At 47.9% G+C, this 27,016-nt stretch overlaps 1 protein-coding gene across 1 annotated transcript in view; it reads right to left on the bottom strand.

Annotated features, from left to right (window-relative positions):
* Positions 1–8,067: 8,067 nt before the first annotated feature.
* ADARB2 (adenosine deaminase RNA specific B2 (inactive)) overlaps positions 8,068–27,016 on the bottom strand; it is a 439,845-nt gene continuing 420,896 nt past the window's right edge. Inside the window, exons 8-10 of the mRNA XM_037156536.2 lie at positions 20,410–20,591; positions 10,212–10,390; positions 8,068–8,244 (exon numbers count right to left, since the gene is read on the bottom strand). Coding sequence (XP_037012431.2) covers positions 8,068–8,244; positions 10,212–10,390; positions 20,410–20,591 — 538 coding nt within the window. The remainder of the gene's footprint in view (positions 8,245–10,211; positions 10,391–20,409; positions 20,592–27,016) is intronic.

Below are 27,016 nucleotides of genomic sequence, written 5' to 3'. Positions count from 1 at the left end.
CTTCTCTGGGTCCTCATGTCCTCATTTTTTCTTTTTTGTCTCAGTCTGCTTGGGTTGCATAACAAAGGTCACAGATGGAAGCTTAAACAGCAGGCATTCATATCTTGTAACTCTGGAGGATGGAAGTCCAAGATGAAGGTACCGGCAGATTGGGTGTCTGGTGAGGGTCTATTTCTGGTTCATAGGTGGCATCTTCTTGCTGGGTCCTCATATGGTGGGAGGGGTGAGGGGGCTCTCTGGGCCTCTTTTATAGGGACATTAATCCCATCCTGGGGGCTCCACCATGTGACCTCCTCACCTCCCAGAGGCCCCACCTCCTGACACCATCACGTTGGGAGTTAGGTTTCAATACATGAATTTTGGGGACAGAAGCCTTCAGACTGTGTGTGTGTGTGTGTGTGTGTGTGTGTGTGTGTGTGTGTGTGTATTCTTCCTGATGTGCTCTTTTCTTTCAGGCTCTATAAAAGTGGTGTCACCCTCATTCTTGTCTCTGTGATAACTTACCTCCTATGGGTCCAACTCTTTCTTTTATTCTTCAGCAGTTTCCACCCCTGAAGAGCTGCATTGCTCTCGCTACTGAAATCATGAAGTCTGAGTGGACCTGAATTTGCCAGTAGCTCACTGGGCCACCTGCCCTCAATGTCTCTTTGAAGGAAAGCACAGCATCTTTTGGTCTGAGACAGAGCTCACTCTGTCTGCTTCGCTCCCTGCCATAACCCTCGGGGGTAAGTGTTACCCATTTTATGCTTGAAGGCCTGAAACAGTGTTGTGGTTTGCCCAGGGCCTCAGCACTCAGCAGTAAGAGAGCAGGACGAGAAGTCCTGTCTTCTGGTTCCAGAAGCATCTTCTCTTCATGACCTGTGCTGAACCCCCTCTCCAGTCTCTGAACTGCTCATGGATGTTGTTTCCCAAGGTTAGCAGGAGACACACCTCAGGACACCCTGCAACAAGCTTGAGCTCAGAGTTGGGGGGAGGACCTACGTTAAACACTGACATTCTTAGTGATCTCAGTCCCCATTTTTGCCCAGTAATTTATAATTTGGAAAGACTAGGGGACTGAATGTGACTGCTTTGGGGCAGGTCATCATCAAATCCAAAATCGTTTTCATGGGTCCTGTTCACTCTTCATCTTCATTGATAAGAAGACTTTTCCAGAAGGCTGCCTCTGTAAGGGCACTGGCTGTGTCAGACACACTTGGCAGAGTGCATTTCTGTCATGCAGTTAAACCCAACTACAGAATCCTGATTTCACAGTTGCAGAGTGGACACGGTGCAACTAGCATCACTGTGCTAGCTTGGCCATTTGTCCTTCATCCTTCATGTACACCTGACTTTAAGAATTGGAGTAGACTACTTACTTTCCTCGGGAAACATGCACTTAGCTGAAACTTTTTACTGAGCTAATATATCATAAACTTCATGTTTTACAAAAAAAAATCTCAACAAGAAAGAAGAATGCCACAAGAAATGGGGCTGTGCCCCCAGCAAGGTCAGGCAAAGACTCAAGGACATGGAGAATGATCTGGGTGGAAGTGTGGGACCATTAAGTGTAAGGAGGTGACCAAGAACCAAACCACTCATTTCCGGGAACAAGAACTCTTCTCTCCAAGGAGGGGGTCCTCTGAGTGAGAGTGAGTGCCAGGTGCCAGTCAGAGTCACTCTGATAACCATAAAGAGACCAGCCTGAGGAGTTTTTGCTCCTCTGGACAGTAAACGATGTGAGCACCAGGCAACCAGACTCTCAAAGCTCGGTGAGTGCAGCGCATGGCTTCTGAGGCATGTTACTCACACACATGAGGTTTGTCTGAACCTTACTTAGGCTTTCAGATCCCCTCTGTTCCCTGCTATTAACTGTGGCCTGGAGTGTCCTCTCTATTAGGGGCCACTTACTGTAAGACTTGAGATAGAGGAAATTGCTCAGGGCTCTGTATTTGACCTGGGGGTGACAGGATGTGTCAGAATGTTTCTCAGGTGTCGATTTTAAAAGCCCCCCTCTCCAACCTGCACCCCCACCCTGAGACCTCATGGTCTCACTTGAGCTGAGTGTCACTGTGGTTAATGAGAAATAAGTGCAGTCTGAAGGAAATGTGGCTCGAAAAGCACGTGTGGTGGACTTTCAGATGCTGTGGTGGATGGCGAGCGCTCACAACAAGAAGCCCAGTCTGGGAGCACGCAAGCCCTGTGTGTAGCATGTCTGCTTCCACTCTGCTCCTGGTGGCAGGTGGAATTTCCGAGTCCCTCAGCTTGCCCCAGAAAAGGGACCGAACATGTCTGGGGGGAGTACTCAGTGGAAGCCTGCATTACTCCGTACAGTGGGGCTGAGGATGCTGAGTGAGGCTTTAAGTGTTTAATACGGCCTGAGGAGCATCTGGCCTTGAGTCCTAAAGGAAACCATCAAGCCACACCTTTACTTCCTGTGTGAGGGCACATTTGGGTGGAGGACTCCAAACACCTTCCATATTCCCTTCAACTTCTCAAAGCTCCGAGACATCCTGACATCACTCATTCCCCCATGTGCCTGTGGAACAGTGGGGCTGGCTGTTGCCCGCACTTGACAGTGAGAAAACCCAGGGCCAAGTCATGTACCGAGTGACTCCTGTTGTCTTACACAGTTAATAGAAGCTGAGCCAGGGCTTGAAGGTTAGTCTTTCGTTCCCAGCCCTGTGATATTTTTCAATCATTCGTTTACATTGAGCCTACAAAGGTAACATCTGTGCTAGAGACCATCACCCAGGCTGGGGCCCACTAACGGACACAGCCACAGAAAGAAAGGTTTGGGAGTGGAGTGTGCCGTTCCTTTGGAGCGGGTGGCCCTGCCTGGGGTCCAAACCTACACGCCGTGTTCTTTGGGGGACCCTGAGAATGCTGCTTGGTGCAAAGGGCCCAACAACTGAGCGAAGCACAATTTTACTTGATATTTTTATTCACTTAACAGAAACATTCACTTATCGGCTATCACTGAAATGCAATTTACAGAACTTAGAGGCAAATTAACATGTGTAAATTCATATTTTAAGATTTTGGATTTTTTTTTACAAATATTACAAATGTACATCCATTGGTACAATATTGCCATTTAAACATGCTTTTTATGTACAAACCTTCACTTAAGAATACTGTTTAGTTCATTTTGCTTAAAAAATGCTGAAAATTAGCAGAAAGTTAATGGGGCACTGCTGGGAAAGTATACTTTTTCTTTTGTAATGATGCATACACTGCAGAGTGATAGAAATCTAGTGCCTGTGTGAAAAGAGGCTCTAGAATCCAGGTCTTTTCTCTTTGTCTTAGAGCATATCGGGTCCCTCCAACTGGACTTTGACATGCTGAGTTGGGAAGTAAGGTATTTCTCTCTCCAGGGTTTGTCTGCAGTTACCTGCAGGAGTGGCATTCTCTGGTCTAAATTTTTAGTGATGTGGCCATCAATGTCTCTTTTGGTGGAAGGTCAGACCGAGTGGACACGTTCCAGGAGTCCAGAAAAGGCCTCTGGTAAACCCTCTGGACAAGAAGTCACATCGGCTCTTGTCTAATTCTGAGTATCCAGCCGATTCACAGATCAGTGGAGTGGAGTTCAGGGCAGACGTAGGCCTGAGACTGGAGTCTCAGAAAGTCGGAGGTTTAAAACAGAAGACAGGCAATAAAAAAGGGAACTGGAAGGGCAGGGCGAGGGAAATATGAGAAAGAGAACCAGAGAGGCAGCATGGGTGGGAGAAAAAGCAGGCAGTGGTGGTGATGGCCACACGTATCTGCCTGGTTTCCCAGAACTATGAGGCGCTGTATTTGTTTTCCAAGGTCATCACCCTGCAGTTTGCACCCCTGGTTTCCTGGTGTCTGCCTTCTCAGCACCCCATCCTTTACATGATTTAGAATTTGTGGAAGAAGTTTGACAGGAACTGCAGTGCTCCAGGCTGCAATGTGGCAGAACCACGGACAGTAGCAGACGCACGCTTGCCCACGTTTTGTCCGTCCCCCCCATCTGCTCTGTCCCCACGCCACCCCATGTGTCTCATCACTGTGTCTGAAGAAGCAAAAAATGCCAGCAAGACTCCAGAAGGGTCGTGTCTCAGCTAAATGCTGCCTGATGGCGGTACAGCCTTTCCTGAAACACCGCTTCTAATTTTTCCCTCCACCTGTGAACTCCATGAGAACTTGGAGTTGGGAACGTGCAGCATGTGGATTCTCCTGTCCTGGGTGGACGACAGGCTCTGGGAACTCTGCCCAGGAGGCCGGTGGGGAAACCAGCACAGGTACATCAGGTTTGCTGAGTTCAGCGAGACTTCCGCCAGGCGGCTGTAGCAGCCAGTGCCAGGGCACACGAAGACTGTCCCTAAGTCCCCTTTGGTCTCCGCTAGAAAGTGATGTTCATTGTATATTGTGCCAATTGGGCCGATGATTTCATTAAAATGACTTCTTAAAAAGTGGTTGTAGAAGTTTTCCTAAATTAAAAACGTCTATTCAAGTTTTAAATGTCTTTAAAAATTTTTTAAACAAGAGATATAGACACATCTTAAAATTTATAATCTAAAAATAGGATTTCATCAAAATACTCCATCTCTTCTATTCTGGGCCCTGATATACCATGTGTTTACTGTTTATGGCTCTCCAGATGTGGTAAACTGTAAACCAAAGGGAAAACATTTAACTATTGATAAGAACAGTTTGCTGCGAAAAGAAAATTCATGGGAAAAATATGAGCTGTGTTTGTCTGAAAAGTAACACAACTGGATGTTTCTGAGTAACAAGACTTGTCACAATCCAGTGGTGGCAAGAAACATAGATACAGGCTTAAAGAGAACCACAGGAATAAAAAGAAACCACAGTTACAGACCTGCAAGTCCTTTCCTTGGTGAAAGCAAGAACCAAAGAAAACCCAAGGCCAATAACATGCTGTCACATGTTGTGAAGCCGCGCTGGAGCTGGACCGGCAGAGCCCACCTGACCGAGTGACCTGGCTGGCCGAGGCCTGTAAAAGGCCTGCGAGTGGTCAGACACCTACTTTTTAGGCTTAGAATCAGGCAGGAAAGCTTCCAGAGCTCATCTCCCCAATAGGAAAGCGACACGTGCTTTGCAGGCAAATGAGGATGGTGTTGATTTTATTTGGAGTTTAGTATTCGGGCTAAGGAGGTATAAATAGAGACCATGGGGAGGTTGAGAACAAAGGACTTGAGCCATCTGTTGGTACGAGATGGTGATTCTGAGGCAAGTTCAGATGGGTGGGGGGAGGCGGGGTAACTTGGACGCCTTAGGGAGCCCTAGGGACTCTATGCCTGCCAGTCTTCCCTTTGTTTCACCCGTCCCATTTTTGGGACGACTGAAAGTTACGCATCATCTACTTCTGTTTTGTCCTCCTTATGGAAACCTTGGGTGGTCAGGTGGATGTGGGCCCCTCTCGAGATGCTAATTCATCAGATTTTCTATTTTAAAGATGCAGGGTAGACCTGGCCTAATGCGGTGTTGAGACGTCCTTTCGGACTTTGGAGCAGGGAGAAAACCCCTCAGGCTTCCCCTACTAAACCTTGTGTCTAAGGGCTAATGGCTCGTCCCTCCAGCCACACCAGGTGCCTTTTGTGTTGAATTCTGAGCCTGGGCTCTCGGCAGCATCAGCCTGCTGGTAGGCTCGGCGCTGTCTCGGCTTCCCCTTCTGTGCCCACGGCCTGTGAGAATCTCCTCCTCCGGCTCCTCCGTGTCCTGCTCACCAGACAGGCGCCTCTGCGACAGAGTGCCAGGCTCTGGGACAGACTTCCTGCTGTACTGGAACCTTCTCTCACTGTAAACCTTCTCTGCAGAGCCTAGTCACTCCTTCCACAGAGTCCCTGCTGACCTAGCAGACTAATCCATGCATTGGTGCTAATGGGTATAGTGCTGTTCTCTAGAAGCAGACATTTATATTTTAGTGAAGTTTGGGTGGTTTCCAGAGAGCCAAGACCTTTGACAAACTGACTTGTCACTAGACAGATGCAGTTCAGGAGCCGTGGGTGTGTTTATCGTGGGGCAGGAGGGTGCCGTGCCGGTCCCCGGAGTCAGACTGTACTGGCGGCCCAGTGTGCCCCTGTGAGTGTCAGTCTGTCCCGCATCTCCCCTTCCACGGTCAGGACTGTGTCTCACTTCTCCTGCAGAGGGAGCCTCGTTCCAAGCAGTTGGTGTAAAACGTGTGCACACTTCTCCGGCCAGCAGCTCCGATTGCTAGCACACTGAGGTTCAGATCACAGACTCCAGCCGGCAGTCGCCGGTGCCTGCCACGGTCAGAGGTGGGCTCCAGATGTTGGCGGTTGAGAGTCTAAGTCATAAATCGGCCCTCACGTGTTTCGGTTCCCTAAGTCCCATCCTAATGACACTTCAGGGGATCAAAAACTAATATAAACTGGCCATTTCATCATGGCTTTTGTCTGAATGGAGACTTTATTTTATTTCAATTTTTATAAAACATTAATGTTGGATCATATTTGCAAAACATGTTCATATCTTTTGAAACTTTATGGTGAAGAAGCAGTCTGCTACAGTGCCATTTTCCTTTCTAAAAGAACTTGAAGGATAAATTTGACCTAATATGCAATCCCAGGAAAAGCTTCTATTTCCATACTAATGTCTCTACTTATTATTTTGTAACGAATATCTACAATTCATTTCATTTTTTGCCTCATTGGTTTGATATCTGTAATTTGTACCTGAATATATACAGCCTGATGTTATGCTCGCATTTCCTGGGTTGAGTGGAAGCCTGTGCTCCAGAATGGACCCCCAGGGGATCAGCTGGGATTCTAGCTGGGGCCCAGACCAGAGCTGGCTACTACTAAGCTTTGCTACTTAGCACAATGAATTCAGATGTGTGGGTTGTAATTGGAGAAATTAGAGACCTGTTAGTTAGCATGAAGGGTTTTAGAAGTGAGTTCTCAAGTGGTCAAAGTAAAAGTTCAAGGTGTACGGACCAACTACAGGTATGTTGGAGGCGCGTCCCGCTTTGCATGAACAGAGTTACAGTCCCACCCCTCAGACTGAGGATGGTGCCCTGGGCCGAACCCCAGGTGGTCCTGTGTCCAGCCCTGCGCAGGAGGATTCTGTTGTCTGATGCCTGAGGGGGACAGAATCCTGCCTCCTGCATTTTAGCTGCTTTAAGTGAATTTCTTCTGTCACGCAAGGTGCTGATGGGGAACCTAAAGGAACAGAGAGCCCGTGGGTGCTCAAGCCCAGAGTCAAGGTTGTTTTGTATGTATTTTATTGCTTGCCCTCTAAAAACAATTTAGTTTCTAAGTAAGAATTTGGTCTAGGATAGGGTTTCCTCATCACCAGGTGGGAGGTTGTGGAGTGGCAGCTGCTTTTGTACAGCTCAAACTTCGTTGTCTGCCAGAGACACAGAGCTGTGATGGACAAGGCGGGCGCAGGACAGTCTGAGACACTCGGTTATTGGGAAGTTCAGGGACCATTTAGTCCCTGAACTGAATGTGCCTTTGCTCTGCAGCAATGGACTCATTTCTCTCGTCCTGTTTTAGGGGTTCTTTAAGATTGTGCACCCCAAATGCTCTTTGAAAGGAGGTGGAGTAAAACTCTAATGAATAAGGAAAATGAGAGGGTGTTCTTCCTGGCTTCTTTGGGGAGGGGCCCATGGCTTTTTTCTTCACTGTGGCTTGTCCTGAAGAATCTGTAACCTCGTGCTAGTGAGATCCAAGCACAACCCTCCAGAGGCATGTGGAGGGAGGGAAGCATAGCACACGGTGCCCGAGGTTTCTTTCTAACTGGCAGAGCCTCCGTACCACCTTTCAAGGCTGCAGCTCAGACCCTCCAGCCTGAAAAGCCGCACTCCTGCTGACCCATCGAGAACACGGACCACCACATTGGTGCCTGTGGGTGTGGCGGGCATGCGTGGTTCCAGCGACCGGGGAGTAGCCATGTGAGAAGCAGCACCTTCCTAGTTCGAGTCTAGCTGCTCATCCGAACATTGATGGCACGCTCGTGTCTTTCTGGAACACCAAAGGAAAATGAATGCACAGACCCAGTCAGCACAGTCCTGTCGCTCCTCACGCCCGCCCGGCCTTCTCGGGCATCTCCCTGTGTCCGAGAGCCTGGGGCGGCGACTCACAGAGTGAGTGGGAACTGGTCCTGCTCGGGCGGCTTCCTCACCCAGGTGCCCAGGCCTGCCTTTTGAAGTGCTTTGAACAGCTGCTGCTTAACTGACTGGTAGGTGCGTGCCCCCAGCTTGGCCTCACAGTACATGGATGGCGTGTCTCCGTGGCTTGGGATCCGTGTGCTCAGCTGTGGGACGGCAGTGAGAGAGGACGAATGAGCCTCAGGCAGAGGCGAGCCCCCCCACCCCCCACGGGGAACAGAAGAGCTGCATGAGCATTACGAGCAAACATTAGCTCCTGGTTCCACTTCTCGTTTTTCCTCTAAAACAGAAAAGCAATGTGATAAAGAGCAATGTTACACCGGAAATTTGCTAAGAGGGTTGACCTTCGATTAAGTCTTCTCATCGCACACTCTCTCACACACACACTCACAAGTAGTAACTCTGTGGAAGTGATGGATGTGTTAGCTCCACTCTGGGGGTCATTTCACACATACCTTCATGAAAGCATCGGGTTGTACACCTTAAATACACGGGGTGGGGCAAAAGTAAGTTTGCTGTTGTTCATATGGAAGAAATATAATAATGAATAATTAACAATACAAGAGTAAACTGTTTCATGTACTCACAACTGTAGACCTACTTTTGTCCACCTTATAGGTAATGTTCATGTGAATTTTACATCAATAAAGCTATTAAAAATAGAATATCTATTTTCTCTCAATTGACCTATTGATAAAGTAAAATATCACACAAAGTAACAAAAAAAGATGAACTGTATCAGTTACTATCAGGAAATTCTATAATTCCATGGACAACCCATTTATTAGGGAAACTGCATCACCAGGGTGTGAATGATTAAGGGATAAAATAAACATGTCCTTGCCTGCTATTAAAATAACAAGCACCATGTGCATTTTTCTTTTTGCAGGAGGATTGGTGGGGATGGTGCTGCCAGGGATGGCATGGGAACTGACTCAGTGTGGCGGGGGCAGGACCAGGAGGGTTCTGAGCTACATGCTGACCAACAGGGGGACAATGCAACTGGGAGGTTCCCTCTGTCCAGAGCCGTGACAGGCAAAGCAGTGCAGCCAACACCGGCAGGGATCACGCAGGGCCTGATGACCCTGAACAGCCAGCAGGTCAGGGTGTGGCAGGGTGGGCAACAGGTCAGAAGTCCCCCAGTGTAAGGGGGGAGACCTTACAGTCTCCCGCTGTAAGGTCCCCAGCTGCCACCATCACCTGGAACCTGTGCAGAAGAAGAGGCCCCTTTGTTTAGCAAGACAAAGCTGATGGTGTGCTCTGACCTTCCAGAGTCTCAGCACGGACCCCCTGATGTGCAGCGGGGAAGCGTGCAAGGTGCCTAGAGCAGTCGGGAAAGGAGCCTTAGCTGCCTGATCAGAGCAGACCGGGTTCCTGCACGGCCGTGGCGGCGCCAGGATCGCTGCCAGGCCCGGAGCTGAAACGTGCAGTTTCCAGGGTCCTTTGAGTGGACAGTGTTTGTTTTAAGCACCAGCAGGTCTATCCTGTTCTGCTGGCTGAGAAGTCAAAGACAACACTTGTTTTCCCTGGTTAAGGAAGTGGGAACACCAGCACAGCAGTTTTATTTATTTGTGTTTCTGTTTTCTTTCCTTTCTTTTTTTTTTTTTTTGTTACAATCTGTTATGCTTTGGAAACACATGGAAATGCATATCTCGATGTAGAACCCAGAGATGTCGTCATTCCCTATTTATAGGGGAGAAATGGAGCCTCAAAACTGGTGCAGTGGAAATGCAGATGGAGAGGAGAGTGCAAATCCTCTCTGACACTCACTACTTGCACAATTTGGGGTAATCACCTACCTTTACTGAGTGTCAGTTTCCTTATCTCTAACTTGGGAATAACATCAACTTAAAAAGCCTTCTATGGACTTTTCTGAGGTGCCCTGGGCTGGCCACCCTGGGTGTCACATACAAGCCCATTTTCCGCCTCACTCATACAGCCAGTGGTCTGCCTCAGGCCTGGTGGAAGTCTATGGGTAGACTTCCCATAGAAGGGGTAGTCTTTGGGGAAAAGAAAACAGACCGGGAATCAGATTTTGTGTCACAAGTCCCCCTGGATGCAAACCCACTGGCAGTGTCTAGGTGGGGGCCCCAGGCGGGAGTTTGTTACCCACCTTTCCATACAGTCGTGCCCACCGAGCGGAGAGCATATGCTTGCAGAGCCGGGATGAGGTCCCGCAGCTCCGCTTCCCGGTGGTGGCATCCACGACCTCCACGTCCGAGTTGCCCAACACCCAGTTCACACTGAAGTGGGAAGACTTTCCAGGCTGGCGTGCCTCGGCGCTGCTCACGCCTGTCAGGACAGAAGTAGAAGCAGCCCGTCAACACCCTGCTCCCAGACTGCTTCGGGCCCACGGGCGGAGGGAGACGTCTGCGTTTGCACAGGGTGGCCCAGCCGCAGGTCCGCGTTCGCACCTTTAACCCGTGGCCAGGTCATCGCTTCTCTTCTGCTTGACCCTGATGGAGGTCTCATTGGGACAGTCATTGCTGGAACTCATTTTTCACTTTTTAAAGAAATTATTAATGTAAGGCAGTCTGGTAATAAAAAAAAGCTCTGCCCATTTCCCCTTCCTATAAAGATTTGTTGATGGATTAATGAACAGTGGAGCCAGGTGGATGCCACCTGAGCACTGGGGTCATTGGGTACCTTCTGTACACCCCTGCTCTGCATGGTGCCAGATGGGTCCCGAGGTTCCGAGTTGGGTCGACGAGTTAAAGAAGCTAGTGAAGAAAACATTAATCCAGTGGCCTGTCCCAGAGACCGCACCCACTCCCGGGGTGTCAAACTCATCTTCACTAGGGGCCACATTAGCCTCGTGGTTGCCTTCAAAGGGCCAAATGTACTTTCAACTCCTTAATAGCTAAGGAGTAGTTACATTTATATAGTCTTAAAATTATTTCAGCCCTTTGAAGGCAACCATGAGGCTGATGTGGCCCCCAGTGAAAATGAGTTTGATACCCCGAGCTACACAATTTGCGAGACCCAGTGCAAATGCAAACGGGGGACCCCGGGTTTGATGACGAGTGAGAACTGCAGGATGACAGTGTGAAACCGAGTGCGGTCCTTCTAAGCATGGTCCCTGTGCAGCTGGGGCTGGTCCTGCCTAGAAAGCCTCCAGCATTGGCAGGCAGGTCCTTCCTTCACAGTTTCTCCCCTGGTCAGAGTGTGCATGGCTTTTTAATTGGGACAACATGTTCCTTACAGCGCAGGTTCTCCCAGCAGCTCAGAAAATGGAAAGATCCGGTGCTCCTGCTCTGGGGTAGCACCCACTGGCAGCCTGGGCATCGCCACACTTGGTAGCATCTGACCTCAGCTCGGCCTCCTTCCTGTCCACTTCCAGAGGCTCCGCACACACTTCTGGAGAATTCTGGTGGTGAGATGCCTGAACCAACGCGAGCCTTGGTATTACCTTGTCAGCCTCCCCTGCAATGCCCTGAGGATTCTAGAACCTGCTCTACTTTGGTCCCATCCATCCCCTCCCCGATGGGTCATGTGCCTTTGGAGAGTGGGTGTCTGTGGGGGACGGAGCTGATCATTTTAGCCCATTGCACTTAATCTACCATGTGACTACTTAGGGGTCACAGCAGAGTTGCCAGAGTGGCTGAGAAGCCATGGTGTTGGGAAGCAAGGTCTGGGTGGTCCTCAGGGGACCTGCAGCCAGTACCCCATGGAGAAGCAAGCCCTGTGTCCAGGGACAGCCAGCGCATGTGCAGTGCCTTCTGTGCAGCTCCAAACTGCCAAGTTACGGACCCCAGTGCCCTCCGTACGGTGCTATGGTTATTGTTAGTTTCATTTGAAGGGGAGAAGGTCAACTTTGGTTTGTTTCATGGTCTCTGCATTGTAGATCAAAAATGTTCTCGGGTTACAGGAACTTTCTCAGTTCCATTATTGTTGAGGACAGCTGCTCACTTAAATGGGCTCAGGTGGGGAGTGACTAACCTGTAAATGTGGACCCGAGTTCCTTTCACATAAAGCATGTTTTGTTTCGTTTGTCTGTTCTTTAGTGGATTTCTCTGTTGGACACATTATCCTCCGTCTTACACTTTGATCTTCTAATTTAAGGATTATCTTTCTGTGTTTTGCTTGGAAGAAAAAAATCTCCAAAGTAACCTGGCAGAATGGCCATGCTTCCTCCCTGCCCCCTCCCCCTCAACCCTATATAGACAGCTCCTTGAATTCTCACTAAATATTCGCGCCAGTGGTATACTTTCTGATGTCACTGTCATTAGTGACTCTTGTTGACTACACCCACAGAGACCAACTCAGCTGTGCCAGGCTCAGCTGACTCGAACAGGCACATGTGCCGATATACAAGGAAACAATGATCCCAGCATGTTTGTGTCAGTCTAAACGATACCCGAGTGGCTAGACCAGGTGCAGGTGGACAGTCTCGCTGCCGCAGAGGCAGCAGCAGAGTTCTTTATTATCCAGTCACCTCCAGCACTGACCGAGCCGTTAATCTCCCCGAGGGGCAGCAAGCTAGTCTCTCTCTCACTCTCTCTCCGTCTCTCTCTCCCTCCCTCCATCTCCATTAGCCTCTCTTATAAGGCCACTTGTGACAGCATGTAGGACCCATGGACATAACCCAGGGTAATCTCATCTCAAAATCCTTCACTTCATCACATCTGCAAAGACTCTTTTTCCAGATGAGGTAATTTACAGGTTTCAGGGATTAAGATTTGATGTTTTGGGTGGCCATTATTCAGCCTACAATCAGCACTAATTTTGAATTTTGGAACTACTCTATGGACCAAGAGAGGAAACCTTCTGGGGAAGGAGTAACCTGGCCCCTTTGGTGCCACTTCTGGCAGGAGGACTGGTTTTGGACGTGAGAGGGTTGCAGCTGCTCTCAGCCACCTCTGATCTCCCTCTTCTCTGAGCCCCTGACTGTGGCAGAAGCTCAGGGTAGCTCGCTCTCAGGGACAAATGGCTGGTGAGAGTGGTGGGAACGCAGGCCCCGACCCGGCTCATGCTGCTGGCCTCAGTCAGCAAGGACTTTGGTTTGGAAACTTGGTGGGAAAGCCCAAGAGAGAGTGAGCGAATAAAAGTGTCCCGAAAGGTGGTATAACTTGGGGGAAGGACAGACTAACAGTCTTTCCTTTAGTGATTTCTTAGTAATTATTTCCAGTCTCTTGGAAAGAACCCTATCTGCTAAACAGCTTCTCTATCAGAGCAATAGCTCATGGAGACAACGCTGATAAGAATCCGTGGAACCTGAGACAGACTCAGGGGTGTGCTGACCTCTGTTCGTTTGCAGGGTCACACGTGGGTTATCCACCTTTCGTGAACACTGCAGAGAAGTATTTCACTGTGGAGCGTATCCGTGTGGGAGTAAGCAGGTCTCCATGGGCCCCTGACACACACACTCTGCCGGGTGGACTAATTCATGAGGACGGTCTGACGTTTCATTTAAGTGCAACTGCCTGTGTTGGTAGAGTGGGCTCTGCAAAGAGATCACATTCAGACATCACCTCCGTGACTTGCTAGCAGTGTGGCCTTTGATGAGTCAATTAGTTCACTAACTACTGCGATTACCAGTGCCGCGACCTCACTTGCCACTACTGTCATCCTGACCTCTGCTACTCCCACCATTATGGAAGAGCAGTGAATGTGAACCCACAATTCAACCATGAAAATGACTGAATTGAAAATGAAAGTCTTATCGTAGCTCGTGTAGCTATTTTCTCAAGGTAAAGATGCCTCACTTGAGAAAATCCTACATACCTCCTTCTAAAGCAATATATAAGAGAGATGTTAATGAATTTCTTTAAATAACTAGTGGGTCTACTGTATTTAAAATGTAATTCACGTCCCCCAAATTAAATTTACACAAGACATTCAGGGATACAACCTTTACATGAAGTGAGGCAAGTCTGTATTACAGGGTAGCACTGTGTTTAAGTTGTGAAATGAGTGAAGCAGCTTCCAGGTGTGCACAGAATCTCAAAGGTACGGAATAGAAGGAACTTCTTGACTTTTATATATGGCCAGACACCTGTGGGGTCTCATGGGCACACACACACACCACACACACCCACACATGTGTACACACCACAAAATACATGCACACAAATACCACACACAAGAACACCACCCACATTCTGGCACATACCAGACATGCACACGCACACATGAGCATACCCATCACGTATATGCTTGTGTGCACACACATACTACACATATGCATGCACACAGGTGAACACATATACATACACCCTCCCACCCTTCACTGTACATATACTCTCTTCTGATGTAAGTAAGCTAGTAACACTTCCTTGTGGACTTATGGATTAACATAACTAAGTACTAAGGCTGCATTAATGTCTTTTTGTTTTCATTAGCACGGGCACCATTATAACTGACAGTGCTTTTGTAGCTACCATCTTGTGTTAATCGAGCACATTCTAGGGGAAGTGTGCAGGATGCAGCGGATTCTGAAGATTGTGCATGAGGAGAGTGAGGGTGGATGTGAGCTCCTCCTGCTGAGACATTGGTGACAAGTCCTCTGGGTTCCTGCCAGCCAGGGGAGCACACAGTGTGAGAAAAAACTAGGCCTTTACAGATTTCCCTGGCTTTTCCTCATTTACCAGTTGGTAAGCTGGTGGCCAAGATGGCTGGAGGCAGTGCAGGGGCGTGAGCCCGTCAGCTGCCGGCCTGGCCGTTCCTGATGTTCTGTGAGAGGGTTCTGGAGAGAGCGGCAGCAATGCCATCCCCGTGGGAGGCTGGGGCGTCCGCTCTAATGGGAGTTTTCCACACTGAGTTCCACGGGCTTCCTTCCTAGGTCAATAGGAATGTGATCTTATTTGTGATCATAAATGACTGTGGTTTGTATTCCTCAAAGTGTAGGCCACACGGGCTCACAGGACACTCACAAAATGTGACATTTCCTTCACGGCGGGAAAGAATTCGAATGTATCACTTTATAACCTGATAACAACATGGTTCTTGGTTCCTATAGGGATTGCCATTATTTCAAAAGATATGGATAAAGGGACTTTGGCAGAATAGTACTGATTTTGCTTCAAATTATATATTTTCTACTATCATAGTATTCGAAATGTACTAATAAGACAAGTTTTTTATTGGGTAAAACGTGGATAACTTCCATCTCTCTCTTCTGCATGGCCCACTTGGGACCATTTCTCTCATTCCCAAACAGCGCACCAGTGAGCGTTTTCTTCAGTGCGAGTCTGCCAGAGTCGAATCAGCTCTGTTTCTGTCCGTCGGGAATGTTCTCACCTTTATTTTTAAGGGATGCTTTTACTAGCTCTAGATTTTGAGGTTCAGATTAATTTTCCTTTTTAGAGAATGGAGAAAGGAGAGAGAAAAACATCAATGTGAGAGAGAAACATCGATTAGTTGCCTCCCGTACGCGCCCCCACTGGAGATCAAACTTGCTCCCTTAGGCATGTGCCCTGACCTTTTGGTGTCAGGACGGTGCTCCAACCAACTGAGCCAGAGAGGCCAGGGCGAGATTAACTTTCTATCAGCTTTTTAAAGGTATTGATTCCTTGTTTTTTTGTCTTCCAAGCATCAGCCCTCAGTCTGATTTAGCTTCTTTGAAGTTGATCTGTCTTTTATTTTATGACTGCTCTTTAAATAGATTTTCTTTTTGCCTTGTTTTAAAGTAATTTTACTGCTGAGGGAAGGATTTAAAAAATTCTTCCTGGGCCCTGGCTAGTGTGGCTTGCTGGATTGAGCACCAGCCTGCAAACCAAAAGGCTGCTGGTTCGATTCCCAGTCAGGGCATGTGCCTGGGTTGTGGGCCAGGTTCCCACTTGGGGGTGTGCGAGAGGCAACTGATTGATGTCTCTCTCATACATTGAAGTTTCTCTCCTCTTTCTCCCTCCCTTCCCCTCTCTCTAAAAATAAATAAAGAAAATTAAAAAAAAATTTTCTCCGGATATAATGTGCTTCATAGATCTGTAGCTCAACGTTTTCCATTGTCCTGAAAAGTTCTTAGTTATTATTATGTCTTTAGCTATCACTCCCACTCCATTTTTTCTCCCCTCTCCTGGAACTTTTATTACATTTAATTAGACTTTCTCACTCTGCCTCTTACCATTTATGTATGTATGCATTTTTCCTTAGGGGTGGTTAATTTTATGTGTCAACTTGGCTGGGCTGCAGTGCCCAGATTCTTGATCAGATACCAGCTGGAGGTTGCTGTGATGGTATTTTTTTTACCTGGGCTGACATTTAAATCATGGACTCTGGGTAAAGCAGAGCACCCTCCATTATGCGGGAGGGCCTCATGTAAGCAGTTGATGGCCCCTGAAGAGCAAGGAGCTCTGCCTGCAGACCACCTTTGCATTTGACTGAAACATCAACTCGGCTGCGATGTCCAGCCTCTCAGGTTGCCCTGCAGATTTCAGACTTGCTAGTCCCCATGATCATTGGGGCCAGTTCTTTAAAAGAAACCTCTTTTCTAGTAGAAAAATGAGCACCTCCCATTGGTTCTGTTCTCTGGAGAACCCCGACGTCCTCTCTCTGTCTCTGTGCTGCATTCTTGGGATGATTCCAACTTACTTATTTCTGCCTTAGCTGTGCTTAGTTCGCAATTAAACCTACCCTCCATTACACACATGGCTTTCTTTATTTCTGAAATTCCCATTTCTTTCCCCCCCTTTTTTTGCTTCCATCTCTCCCCTTACATTCTCCATCTTGTTTTTAGGTCACTTTTACCCTGTTGAACGTGGATATGTGAAGAAGTCTGTGTCCGTGAACTCTGGTATCTGTCTCTGCCCATCATCTGTTGTCTGCTGGGTTTTGTTAAAGCGGTCTTGTCTCTGCCCATGCCTGCTTGTTTTCGATGTATTTGCAATTTTTCTGTAGGATTATTTTGCTCTATCTCTTAGTAGGAATCATCTTAATGTTAATTTAGGAGTAGAGAGGATTTTGAGCTGCTCTGTGAGCCCCACAAGGGTCCGCTCATGGAGTGTTCACACTGAGTCCTGACCTCCTGACCGACTGACTCTGCTCACTGCTCACTGCTCACTGCTCACTGCTCACTGCAGCTGCAGCCCCACCTGCTTCCCGAGCCCCGAACCCCCACTCCGGGCTCTGCCTTCCCTTCCTGGCCCTCCCACACATCCCTTCTCTCGTCCTCCAGGACTTTGCTCAGATGCCGCCCTCTCAGATCTTTCCTGACCCTCTGATTAGAGTGAGGGTCACTTTTTAATCTCCTCTTTACATTACTCTTCTATAAAACATTATATTTTGTTTGCTTGCCTTCCCCACTAGAATGTAATCACCCAGGGAGTATTGATTTTTGACCATCTTATTCACTGCTCTGTTGCCAGTGCAGAATGGTTGCGGGCACAGAGTAAGTGATCGATACATATTTGTCGTATGATTAAATGAGTGCCTGGCTTATGTTGACCAACTTCTTAATATTTGGACAAATGAAATGTATTGACAAGAGAGGTTTTTTCCTTGGATTGTAGAAATCTCAGAAGCAACATAACTAAGTTTGATATTCAGTTCTTCTGTGAAATAATTCCTTGAAATCATGGTACAAGTTAGGTGAAACTTAACTAATATACAAATATTTTTAAAAGCTCCCCAGAAAACGGAAACAACTTTTTTCTATAATTTTAATTTTAATTTTTTTTTGGTAAACCATGGCTTATCTAATTTGCTTAGGGAGATTAGTGCTAATTATGGAAATTTCTTATTAAATAGTTTTCAGGTGAGTCTAACTTTTTGATGTTCATGCAAAAATATTAGGGTTGATTTTAGATTTTTTCTAGCAAGATTTACAATAATTTTTCCCTCAAAATTTCCTTCAGAGGCACAGGAGGATAAATTCCTACCTCTAGTGATTGCAGGACAAAGGAGCCTATCAGATATTTTTCAATGTTCTTAAAAATTTATGAAAAGTGTGTAGGCTATTCCTTAATGTGTCTGTGTTGGTTTTAATATGCTAATACTGCAAGTTACTTATCTGCATAAAAGGTTTGCTTCTACCCACTAGTATTTTGCAAGATACTATTAGTGATCATCAACACCAGAAATTTCTGCTGAATTAAAGAAATTTGAGATCCCATATTAGATTCTACAGCTTAGTGTGCTAACATTTTGGATATTCAAACTCACACAAAAATGTGGATGTAAATGGCAACAGGTCTCCACCACACCCACTGCTGTTCCTTAAAGGGAGGCGTCTGCAATGCAACAGGGAGGTGGTACTGAGCAGAATTTACAGGCTACTGTGGGCAGGCATTTCAGTAAGTACCAAACCTCTCCCTGATAAATTCAGCTGCTTATGAAACATGAAATCTGAAGAGTCTTCTGATACACTGGCTAGTCATTTTCACTACATCAGGAAAATATGTGCTGTGAAGAAAGACAACCGAGGTTTTTCTCTGTTTATTAGCGATCCCGTTGCTTTTGTTGCATGAACATAAACCACAAGTCTTAACCCACAGTCCTAACATTCAATTCCTTTGGTCTGACTCTCAAATTTCATTTTCATTGCCAAGACCTTGCCATGGGCTGTAGAACTAACTATAAGTTTTATAGTCAGTGTAGATTAAGAATGTTCAGTATTAAAAACCATATACCATTAACACAGAGACATTATCTGTCCTATTCATATTTCCTCCCTTTTGTTGTGATTTTTTTCTTGACGAAGAAAAATAAAAGCTGAGCCTTGAGGCTGAAAGCTCAGACAGATCACACTCTCAGCCTGGTAGATCAAGATCCAAAGTCAGTTACCACTTCACTTCCTTTTTTCTAAAAAGCTGAGTATTTAAAGCAGAGATTTTTAGGCCCATTCTCCCCACTTCCCCATCTTACTGCATACACTAAGAGGACCGAAGGCAAGCGTTCAGGGAGGCTCTTTTCCCCAAACACACGGCTCCAGCTAAAGCATTCAGGGTGCACGGCGCTGTGATGTGAACTTGGGTTCCCCAGGTTTTTCCCAGAGGTTTAGTCTGGTCTCTGCAGAATTGTTCACGTCCAAGGTGGGGCAAAATTAGGGTTACAGTTGTGAGTATGCAACACATGGAGTTTATTCTTGTGTTATTATCTATTAATTATTCGATTAATTTCCATATGAACAACTGCAAACCTACTTTTGCTTTGCACCCTGTATAGTGTTGGAGTGAGTGGAGAAAATGTTCTGAATACTAGCTTAGCTTTTCATGGATTTTTTCTTTTGGTTCTCACTACCATCCCCATGGAGCAATATTGTTGCCCTGATTTTATAACTGAGAACAATTTTATAATCTTGGGAATAAACTTTAGGCCCGACCCTTAGCCACACACTGAAAGCAGCTCCTCTATCTTTCTATTTTCTGTTCCGGATGATCTGGCCTGAGCCGGAAGCAGCCAGTCACTGCAGTCGGCACAGCCCCGCTAGCCCCACTGTCCACCTGGAGCAGAGGTCGAGTCCTGCTTCCTCAGGACACCTGTCGGTTTGCAGAGTAGTTGCAGCAGCCCCTCAGAGAACACCCCTGCTCCAGGCAGGGAGCTGCCTTGGAGGCGTGGTGTTTTCCTGAAGGCCCTGGATGAGGCTTCCACGTGCTCCAGTCAGTGCCAGGAGCCTTCCACGGTCCTGCGTGTGGACAGCCAGTGGTCACAGTGGAGGCGTTACCTTCTGAAACTGCTCCTTCCTAGTGATCGTAGAACTTGACCACTTCCAAGACCATGTGACTCCCGATCCTCACACTGACTGTACTGGGCAGCCTGGGGTGGCCATCCCCATTTGGCTCTGATAATATGGGTGGCATGGGAAGCTGGGAGTAGGATGGGGAATGGTGCTTCCAGCTCAGAGCTCACTGACTTTCTCCACTGTCTGCGAAATGCGCTTCCCCAGTGTATGCTAGCCTCTGGCTGGTGCGGAGAACACAGGGGCCTCTGAGTCCAGCATCCCACCCTGGGCAGATAGGCCCTGTGCTATTAATGTCCCTTCCTCCAGCCTCGCACCCACCTGGACCTCCATCCTGCTACGGGTAAGTTGCTCCTCCTGATGGGTAAGTTGCTGTCCCGTTGGACAAATCCACAATTATTCATTTTTATTTCCACTGGGCACCGTGGAGACTGCAGCTAAAGTGGCACCAGGATGCGTCGATGTGCTGTGTGCATCCTGTTGTACATTCTCTGAAATGTGGCCCTTCTCACTTTCAGAGATGCTCCCCGACCTTCCTTCTTTTTTAAGTTTTGGATTGCTGTAATGTTGCTCCAAGTGTTTTAAATAGCCATTGGCCAAAATGGATAAAATCTACCCAATTTGGCCCCTTTGGGGCCTGCTGGTGCCAGCCAGCTGATGGGAAGGGGTGTGTGTGTTGGAGGACGAGTTCTCTTACCGCTGAGGAGGGGCCGGTTGTGCTGGTAGGAGGTGGGCAGCTGGCCGATGTCCTCAGTCCGGTGGCTCATGACCCGGCAGAGGTGGCCGGTGTGGTGCAGGCTGCCCACAATGATGCTGTGCAGGTACACGGGCTCGATGAAGTGGCAGAGGAGGGCACCCTGCAGCCCCAGCACGTTCCACCTGGAGAGAGAGGGAGGGGTCAGTGCGCTTGTTCTCCTGGGTGAGGATGGAAGGGCCCGCCTCGCAGGCCCCCCAGGCAGGCTCCGGCTGGGCCTGTTGTGCAGGTCCCTGTGCCTTTCTTCGGACAGTAACTCCGAGCTGTTACTGTCCCCATCGTGCAGACTGACGGGAGCCATCAGCTCAGCTGCTGGTGCTCTGAGACCCCTAACTGCCGGGTATGGGTTCTGGCACATCTTAATAAACACGGCCTCCTTTTCTGGAAATGGATTGTTAGATGTCCTGGAAGCTACATATTCTCTCAGGGACTTAAATTTAGATGAAAAGAGATAAAAGACACTCAGTCCCTGAAGTAAATCCTCATTTTTCTTTATATTTAGTTGGGGAATATCAGAAATGCAGTTTGTTCATTTCAGCCTAGGGAAAATGCCCTCTCCCCTTGCTGTGTCCTCAGCAGTCCGTGTGACCCATGGTGTTGGAAGTAAATGACATCAGTGTGACCTTGTTTCGCTCTGCGCTGGTTTTCGATGCCAGATCAGAGCTGAAGGGTGAGCCCATTTCCTCTGAAATAAATAAGCTCTGGCTGAGTGTTTTTGATTCTTCAAGCAAAGACGACAGGGGCATCTTAAGACTTTCCCCCCCTACGTTTTGGTGGTACAAGGCTACAAGTATCTGACACTCGAGTCGCTGTTCTGTGATTTCTACTCTAAATAACACGTTTGAACCCGACTGCCATCGGCAGTGAGCATTATGCAGCTAATTTCTTACATCATTGTTCTTTTCATTAATTAACATCTCTCCACGTTAGAGCGGTTACAGTGGCGCCTCCACGCCGCACGTTCCTTTTCATGATTAATAAGGAGGCATCACGCCTCCTCTTTCCCGAAGCGGTCAATTAACACAGAACCCTTGCCATTAATTACCGAGCGTTCACACCAGCACACCCTACCTGGAGAGCAATCTGCCCCGAGAACCTGCGACACCAATTGCTTTAAAAAGTTCTTTAAATTTTATTCCAAAAACACAAGCAATTTAGCTGGCGACATTAATCTGCCTCAGAAGCATTGTGGTGAATGAGAAGCATCTTTCAATCTCATGCAAGAAAAAGCAGCCATCTGGCCGGCGAACTCGGCGCGCCTTCCACTCCCCCCTGCGCAAACTCGGGTCGTTAAAGTAATGTGTTCATCTACATAAAACTCAAGTGCAATATAAAAGGTAATATTTATATACAAACAATCCAGTCCTACGGTTTAAACAGTCATTGGTTTTATAGCTTCACTGGAAACCATGGTGGTCATTTCTGTAAGTCCTGTTGTTTTTCTCAGAAAGGGACGAAAGGGCTGGTCCTCCACACAGCTGGAGTCTCACCAAAGAGTAAATGTCAGAACGTTTTGGAGGAGCAGACATTTCTGAAGGAAACAGAAGAACTTATCCCAGAGTTTGGGTCCCCCTGTCACCTGGCAATGCCATTTCTGCAGGGACCTCTATTTTCGCCCGCACGGCACAACCTGACATGGCCACCTGGGCTCTGGGAGCGGATTCAGTGAAGTCCCCACAAGGAGTCTGCGGTGGCCACGCTCTTCTGGAAGGAATGACACCACCTGCCTATGTGGGGATGATGGGATTTCACTCCTTCCCTTAAACCGGAAAGCAGAATTTCTGGGCAGCACTAAGGACAGACCAAAGAGTGAGGAAAAACTAAACAAAATCACCTTTTTGGTATTTTGCATACTTTCTTTTTAGATTTGAAGAGGCTGGGGGTGTATGCCAACAACAAAAAAAGGACGTTTAATAGCAAGTCTGTTTCACTATACAGGTCCCTGGTATTTGTTTTTTCAGCTCACACTTTGTTTTCAACTCCACTATAGGCTTTCTGGGGTTTGTATGTATTGATGAGAGTGATTTCCTTACAGTGAAGGGTCTAGATGTGGAAGATTTGCAGTTGCGATGCTAAGTCACCGTTTATGGCGAAGGATTCTGGGGTGCAGACCTGAGTGGGTGTCCTAACTTATCTCAGAGAGTTAGTGAAGTTTTAACACTTCTTATCAATTAAAAGCAGGGAATATTTCCCCCATTGGGAAGAAAGCCCTTGCTTGAAATAAGCTACATCCTGAACAATAAAATTAGTATCGCTAGCAGAGACATCACTGAGTTTCAGGCCGCTCATGGATGGGCTTTGAGCAAAACTCCTAGAATGTATTTGACTGGTTCTGATTCTATGCGATCGCCTAAAGACAAATAATTTCTATATCTGGTTTCCTGCTAATAACCTTTACAATAAAGAGAAAACCAACATTCTCCTTGCCTGACTCTAGGAGTTTAAAGTTATTCAGCAAACACGATCAATAAAAACAAACGTCTTTCCAAATATAAACTGGAGAAATTTCAGCATTCAGGATTGAATGGGAAAATATCTCTCCTTTTGTTCAAATAGATGATATTACTGCAGTGTTGACAGAGAAAAAAAATGCCATGTCTAGTTTTCAATATAGATAATCCCTAAATAAATATATTTTTGTCTATTTGTCAATCACTGAAATACCAAAGATAAGTGGGGGAGAGATCTTGGGAAAAAGCTGCCTTTCTTTTTTTTTAATCCTCACTTGAGGACATGTTCGTTGACCCTAGAGAGAGAGGAAGGGAGAGAGAGAGAGAAAGAAACATCGGTTGGCTGCCCCCTGCATGAGCCCTGACTGGGGATCGAACCCGCAACCCTTCAGTGCACAGGACGCTGCTCCAACCAACTGAGCCCCCCCGTCAGGGCAAGGCTGCCTTTACTTAACCAGGAGAAGCAGTCTCTTTGCTCAGTTCAAACCTTGGCTTCAAGAGTCAGTAGAAACATCACAGGGAGGGACCCTTCCTCAGACATCACTCCCCACTTGCGCCTGGGACGCAGACAGTGAGCGGTGGTTACTGGTGCATGTTCTGAGTGGCAGCTGTTCCTGTCCACTGTTTTTGCCACTTGACATGACCCAGAAAGCAAATGTAACTCTCCGAAGTTCCAGTGAAGTCTGGCGCAGTGTTCAAGTACCATAAAAATATATACTTAACTTAGCATAAGAACGAACAGACACATAGCTCAATGGAACAGAATGAAAACCTCAGACATAAACTCTAAGAAACATGATAAGGACCCCATGTCCAGCAAGAACCCACTGCAGTGGTTTCCAACTTCGGAGCACGGTGGGCTCATCTGAGGACCTTTGGGAATCTCCCAGGGCCCAGTGTCCCCACCACTTGGGGTTGATCCAGGACACAGCAAGGGCCAGTGTTTTCAGTGTCCCCAGATGATTCTACTGGGAACTGACATATGCAGCAAAGCACCCAGTGCAGATTTCAGGGTAAAAATTTCAGGTGGAACCCAGGTCCTGACAGAAGTCAGCTGAGCTGTCCTTGACCAACACCTGCCTGTGTGAGTCTCCTGCCGGTCCCCCAACTCTGGGGAGGGCTGGCGGATGGTTCTGGTGGTCTCCACGCTGGTCACACGGCCATAACTGCAATAGAACTTCTCCATCAATCGTCTCCATCAAATGACGTCTCTCTCAGAGAAGACCGTGTTCCAGGGGTCCACGCACTCCCCCCGTCTTCCCCCCACCCCCTTTCTCACAACTTCTCCCCTCACTTCTTCGACCGAGACAGGCAACAGGGCCAAGGCAGATGCGTTTGCACAGATGGCCCGTCCTGTTTCCACTCTCTCGCTATCTTCCCTTGGGCCTTTCTTAGTGAAAGAGAAAAGTCAGTAACCCTTTCACTATATAATATCACTGCTAGGAATTCATCCCTTTCATACTCTCAGTAAAAGGCAAGGATATGTGTGTGCGTGTACACATACAGAGCAAACAAAATAAAATAAAACAGAACAAAATAGAAAACTGGAAATAATAAAATCTCCTTTTAGTGGGGAATGGTTAAAGAAACTATGGTACGTTCACAGAAAGCGTACAGATATAACGGCCGGCAGCCTGCCTGCCTCGGGGGGCGTGAGTACGTTCACAGAAAGTGTACAGATATAAGGGCCGGCAGCCCGCCTGCCTCGGGGGGCGTGAGTCACTGTGTTCTCAGGTGCCCCTGCCCCGCCGGCCCGACCTGCCAGCTGTGCCTTCTCTGGGCTGGACTCTACTCCCCTCTACTCCCCTACTGGGGAGCCCTAGCGGCCATCCTGCCACACCCTTTGGTAGGCCACGAGCCAGCCAAGTTTGGGGATCGCCATTGCCCCCCAAACCAGCTGTGTATCACCGAGCCCTCACTCACGCTGTGCCTCCAGTATCATCTCCTCTCGGGTCCTAGCCACTGTGCTGAGCGGGACCCCCAGTAGTCCATGAAGGGAACCCTGGCTGCCGGTCAACACCCTGGTGCCACCCATGGCAGGCACCACCTTGAAAGTCAGTCCTCCAGCCCCAGGGAGCAGCCCTGGGTGTTAGGATACTCTGCACACCACGAAGGTTTGTGGCAAAACAAGTGACTTCTTTCAGGCCACCAGCTCTGGGGCGGTTTGTCACACACAGTAGATACCTGGTGCGGAGCCCGTTACATTTCCTGAGCTGATCTATGGCTCCCAGGGCCTCCTCAGGAAGTTCATATATGTCACGGCAGCAAAAAGCACCTGAACAGTACAGTGTCTGGTGGACGTTGGTACTGACAGCGAAGTGGGGGCTTGGGCACCCAGGAAACACGGGTTATTCTGCAGGTGGTAGGTTGGGGCCAGTGTGATGTTGTGCTGCTTCAGGTCTCATTTCTCTTCTCTAAATCCTACCTGAAAAATGTCTCCTTTCCTGAGGTGACCTCTCTGGCTAAGTCTCCACCCCACACACTGGTAAGACGCGACTATCCTGGGAGGAGCAACGGCACAACTTCTGTCTGGACTGTTGCTGTTGTGTTTCTTGTTCCCAGGTCTGGTCAGTTCCACCTCATCCCAGCCTCCCCTATGAGGCAATGCCCTCTGGGGTTGTGATGGTGGGGGCCATGCAGGACATGGATAGCTTTGCCGGTTCGGTTCCTTGCTGGGCGTGTGGTCTGGCGAAGGGCCCCTGGGGACCTATCCCACCTGCTCTGGCTGCGTCAGAGCCCTGGGCCCTTGGCCTGCCCTCGGAGGTGCTGCATTAGCTTCTTGATTCCTGGGGGACAAACTGTACTTACCCTGAAGGATGCCTTTCTATTTCTTTTGTGAAGACAGAAGCTGTTAAAGGAAGCCACCCAGGCTCACGTTCATGGCTACTTCTCCTTGCCTGTGACCTCAGCCCGGTGGTCCCCACCACATCCTGCTGACGTAATGGCATTGCTGAACTGTCTGTGTGTTCTGTCCCATTGTCATTTAGGCCGCTCTCCTTTCCCGTTAATGTTCGTGTTGTCTCTCACTTGAGTACCCAGGTCACCAGCTTCCATTCTGCAAAAATGGAGCCTTTGCCGCATCCCAGTGGGAGGTGGGTGGTAGGCAGTGGCTGTCGCCTCGGACCTGATGGTGTGGCAGGGTAACAGGTAGTGGGCACAGAGTGTTATTAATTGTTGCTAGTGCTTTTATTAGCAGATCGCTGTTATTGAACTTGTCATTCACTGCTTTCATCACTAGAGATAGTGGATGATTTAACTTAAAAGCTATAAGATTACCACAAAGTCTTTGGTTAAAAAAAAAAAAAGGAAGCGTAAAAGGCCGATTAAACCAGCTGTGAAAATTTTGGCTTGGGTGTTTGGGAAGAACAGTTGTTTTTCAAGGAGCTGCATTTTGAGATCGGAAAGATGAACGACACTCTCATCTGATTACACAGGAGCTGGTAACACTTAGAGACCAGGTGGCTGCCAGTAAATGGAGTGTCAGGGTCTCCGAGGCGGGCTGGTGGCAGAAAGGAGGAGAGACTCACCTTGGGAGGACAGGGAGCAGCAGTCGGTGCCACCAGGAGAAACTCACTCTTCGCAGCCCGAAATCTAAGTTCAGAGGCAGACAGTGCTGCGGTCCCCAGAGAGCAGCTGTAATTTTTACAGTTCATTATTATGGAGAAAGTTTTAATCTGCTCATTTAAAGACCCATTGCGATCAATAAATGCTCAGGTACATAAAATTAGAAACCATGTCTAAAGGAACATTAGTTCCAGAAGGTTTAGATTTTTATATGCCACTCAACTTTTGATTTCTAGAGACAAAAGCCAGAAACACCTCCCTGATTTCAGGAGACTGGCGTTTGCCTGCTAGTGAGGCGCAGGCCGGCCTCTCACGCCAGGGAAATGGCGTCTGCGGGATGGGGCGTGACGGTGATGCTTGCTGTCGCCTGAGTCCTTGTCTCGTGGGGGCCCAGGACATGGCCAGCTAGCTGTACACCTTTGAGCTGAAGGACACTGGGACCACCGTCACCTTGGTGTACCACCCAGTGCAATTCATAGTTTTGAAGGTTCATTTTCATAGATGGGGTGACACAACCCATTTTCTGCAGTTTTGGT

The sequence above is a fragment of the Artibeus jamaicensis genome, unplaced genomic scaffold (assembly GCF_021234435.1).
Source record: "Artibeus jamaicensis isolate MK-2021 breed Jamaican fruit bat unplaced genomic scaffold, CSHL_Jam_final contig_426, whole genome shotgun sequence".
In the NCBI taxonomy this organism is placed as follows: Eukaryota; Metazoa; Chordata; class Mammalia; order Chiroptera; family Phyllostomidae; genus Artibeus; species Artibeus jamaicensis.
Note: the sequence above shows the minus strand (reverse complement) of the source record. Positions and strands in the feature narration are given on the sequence as shown.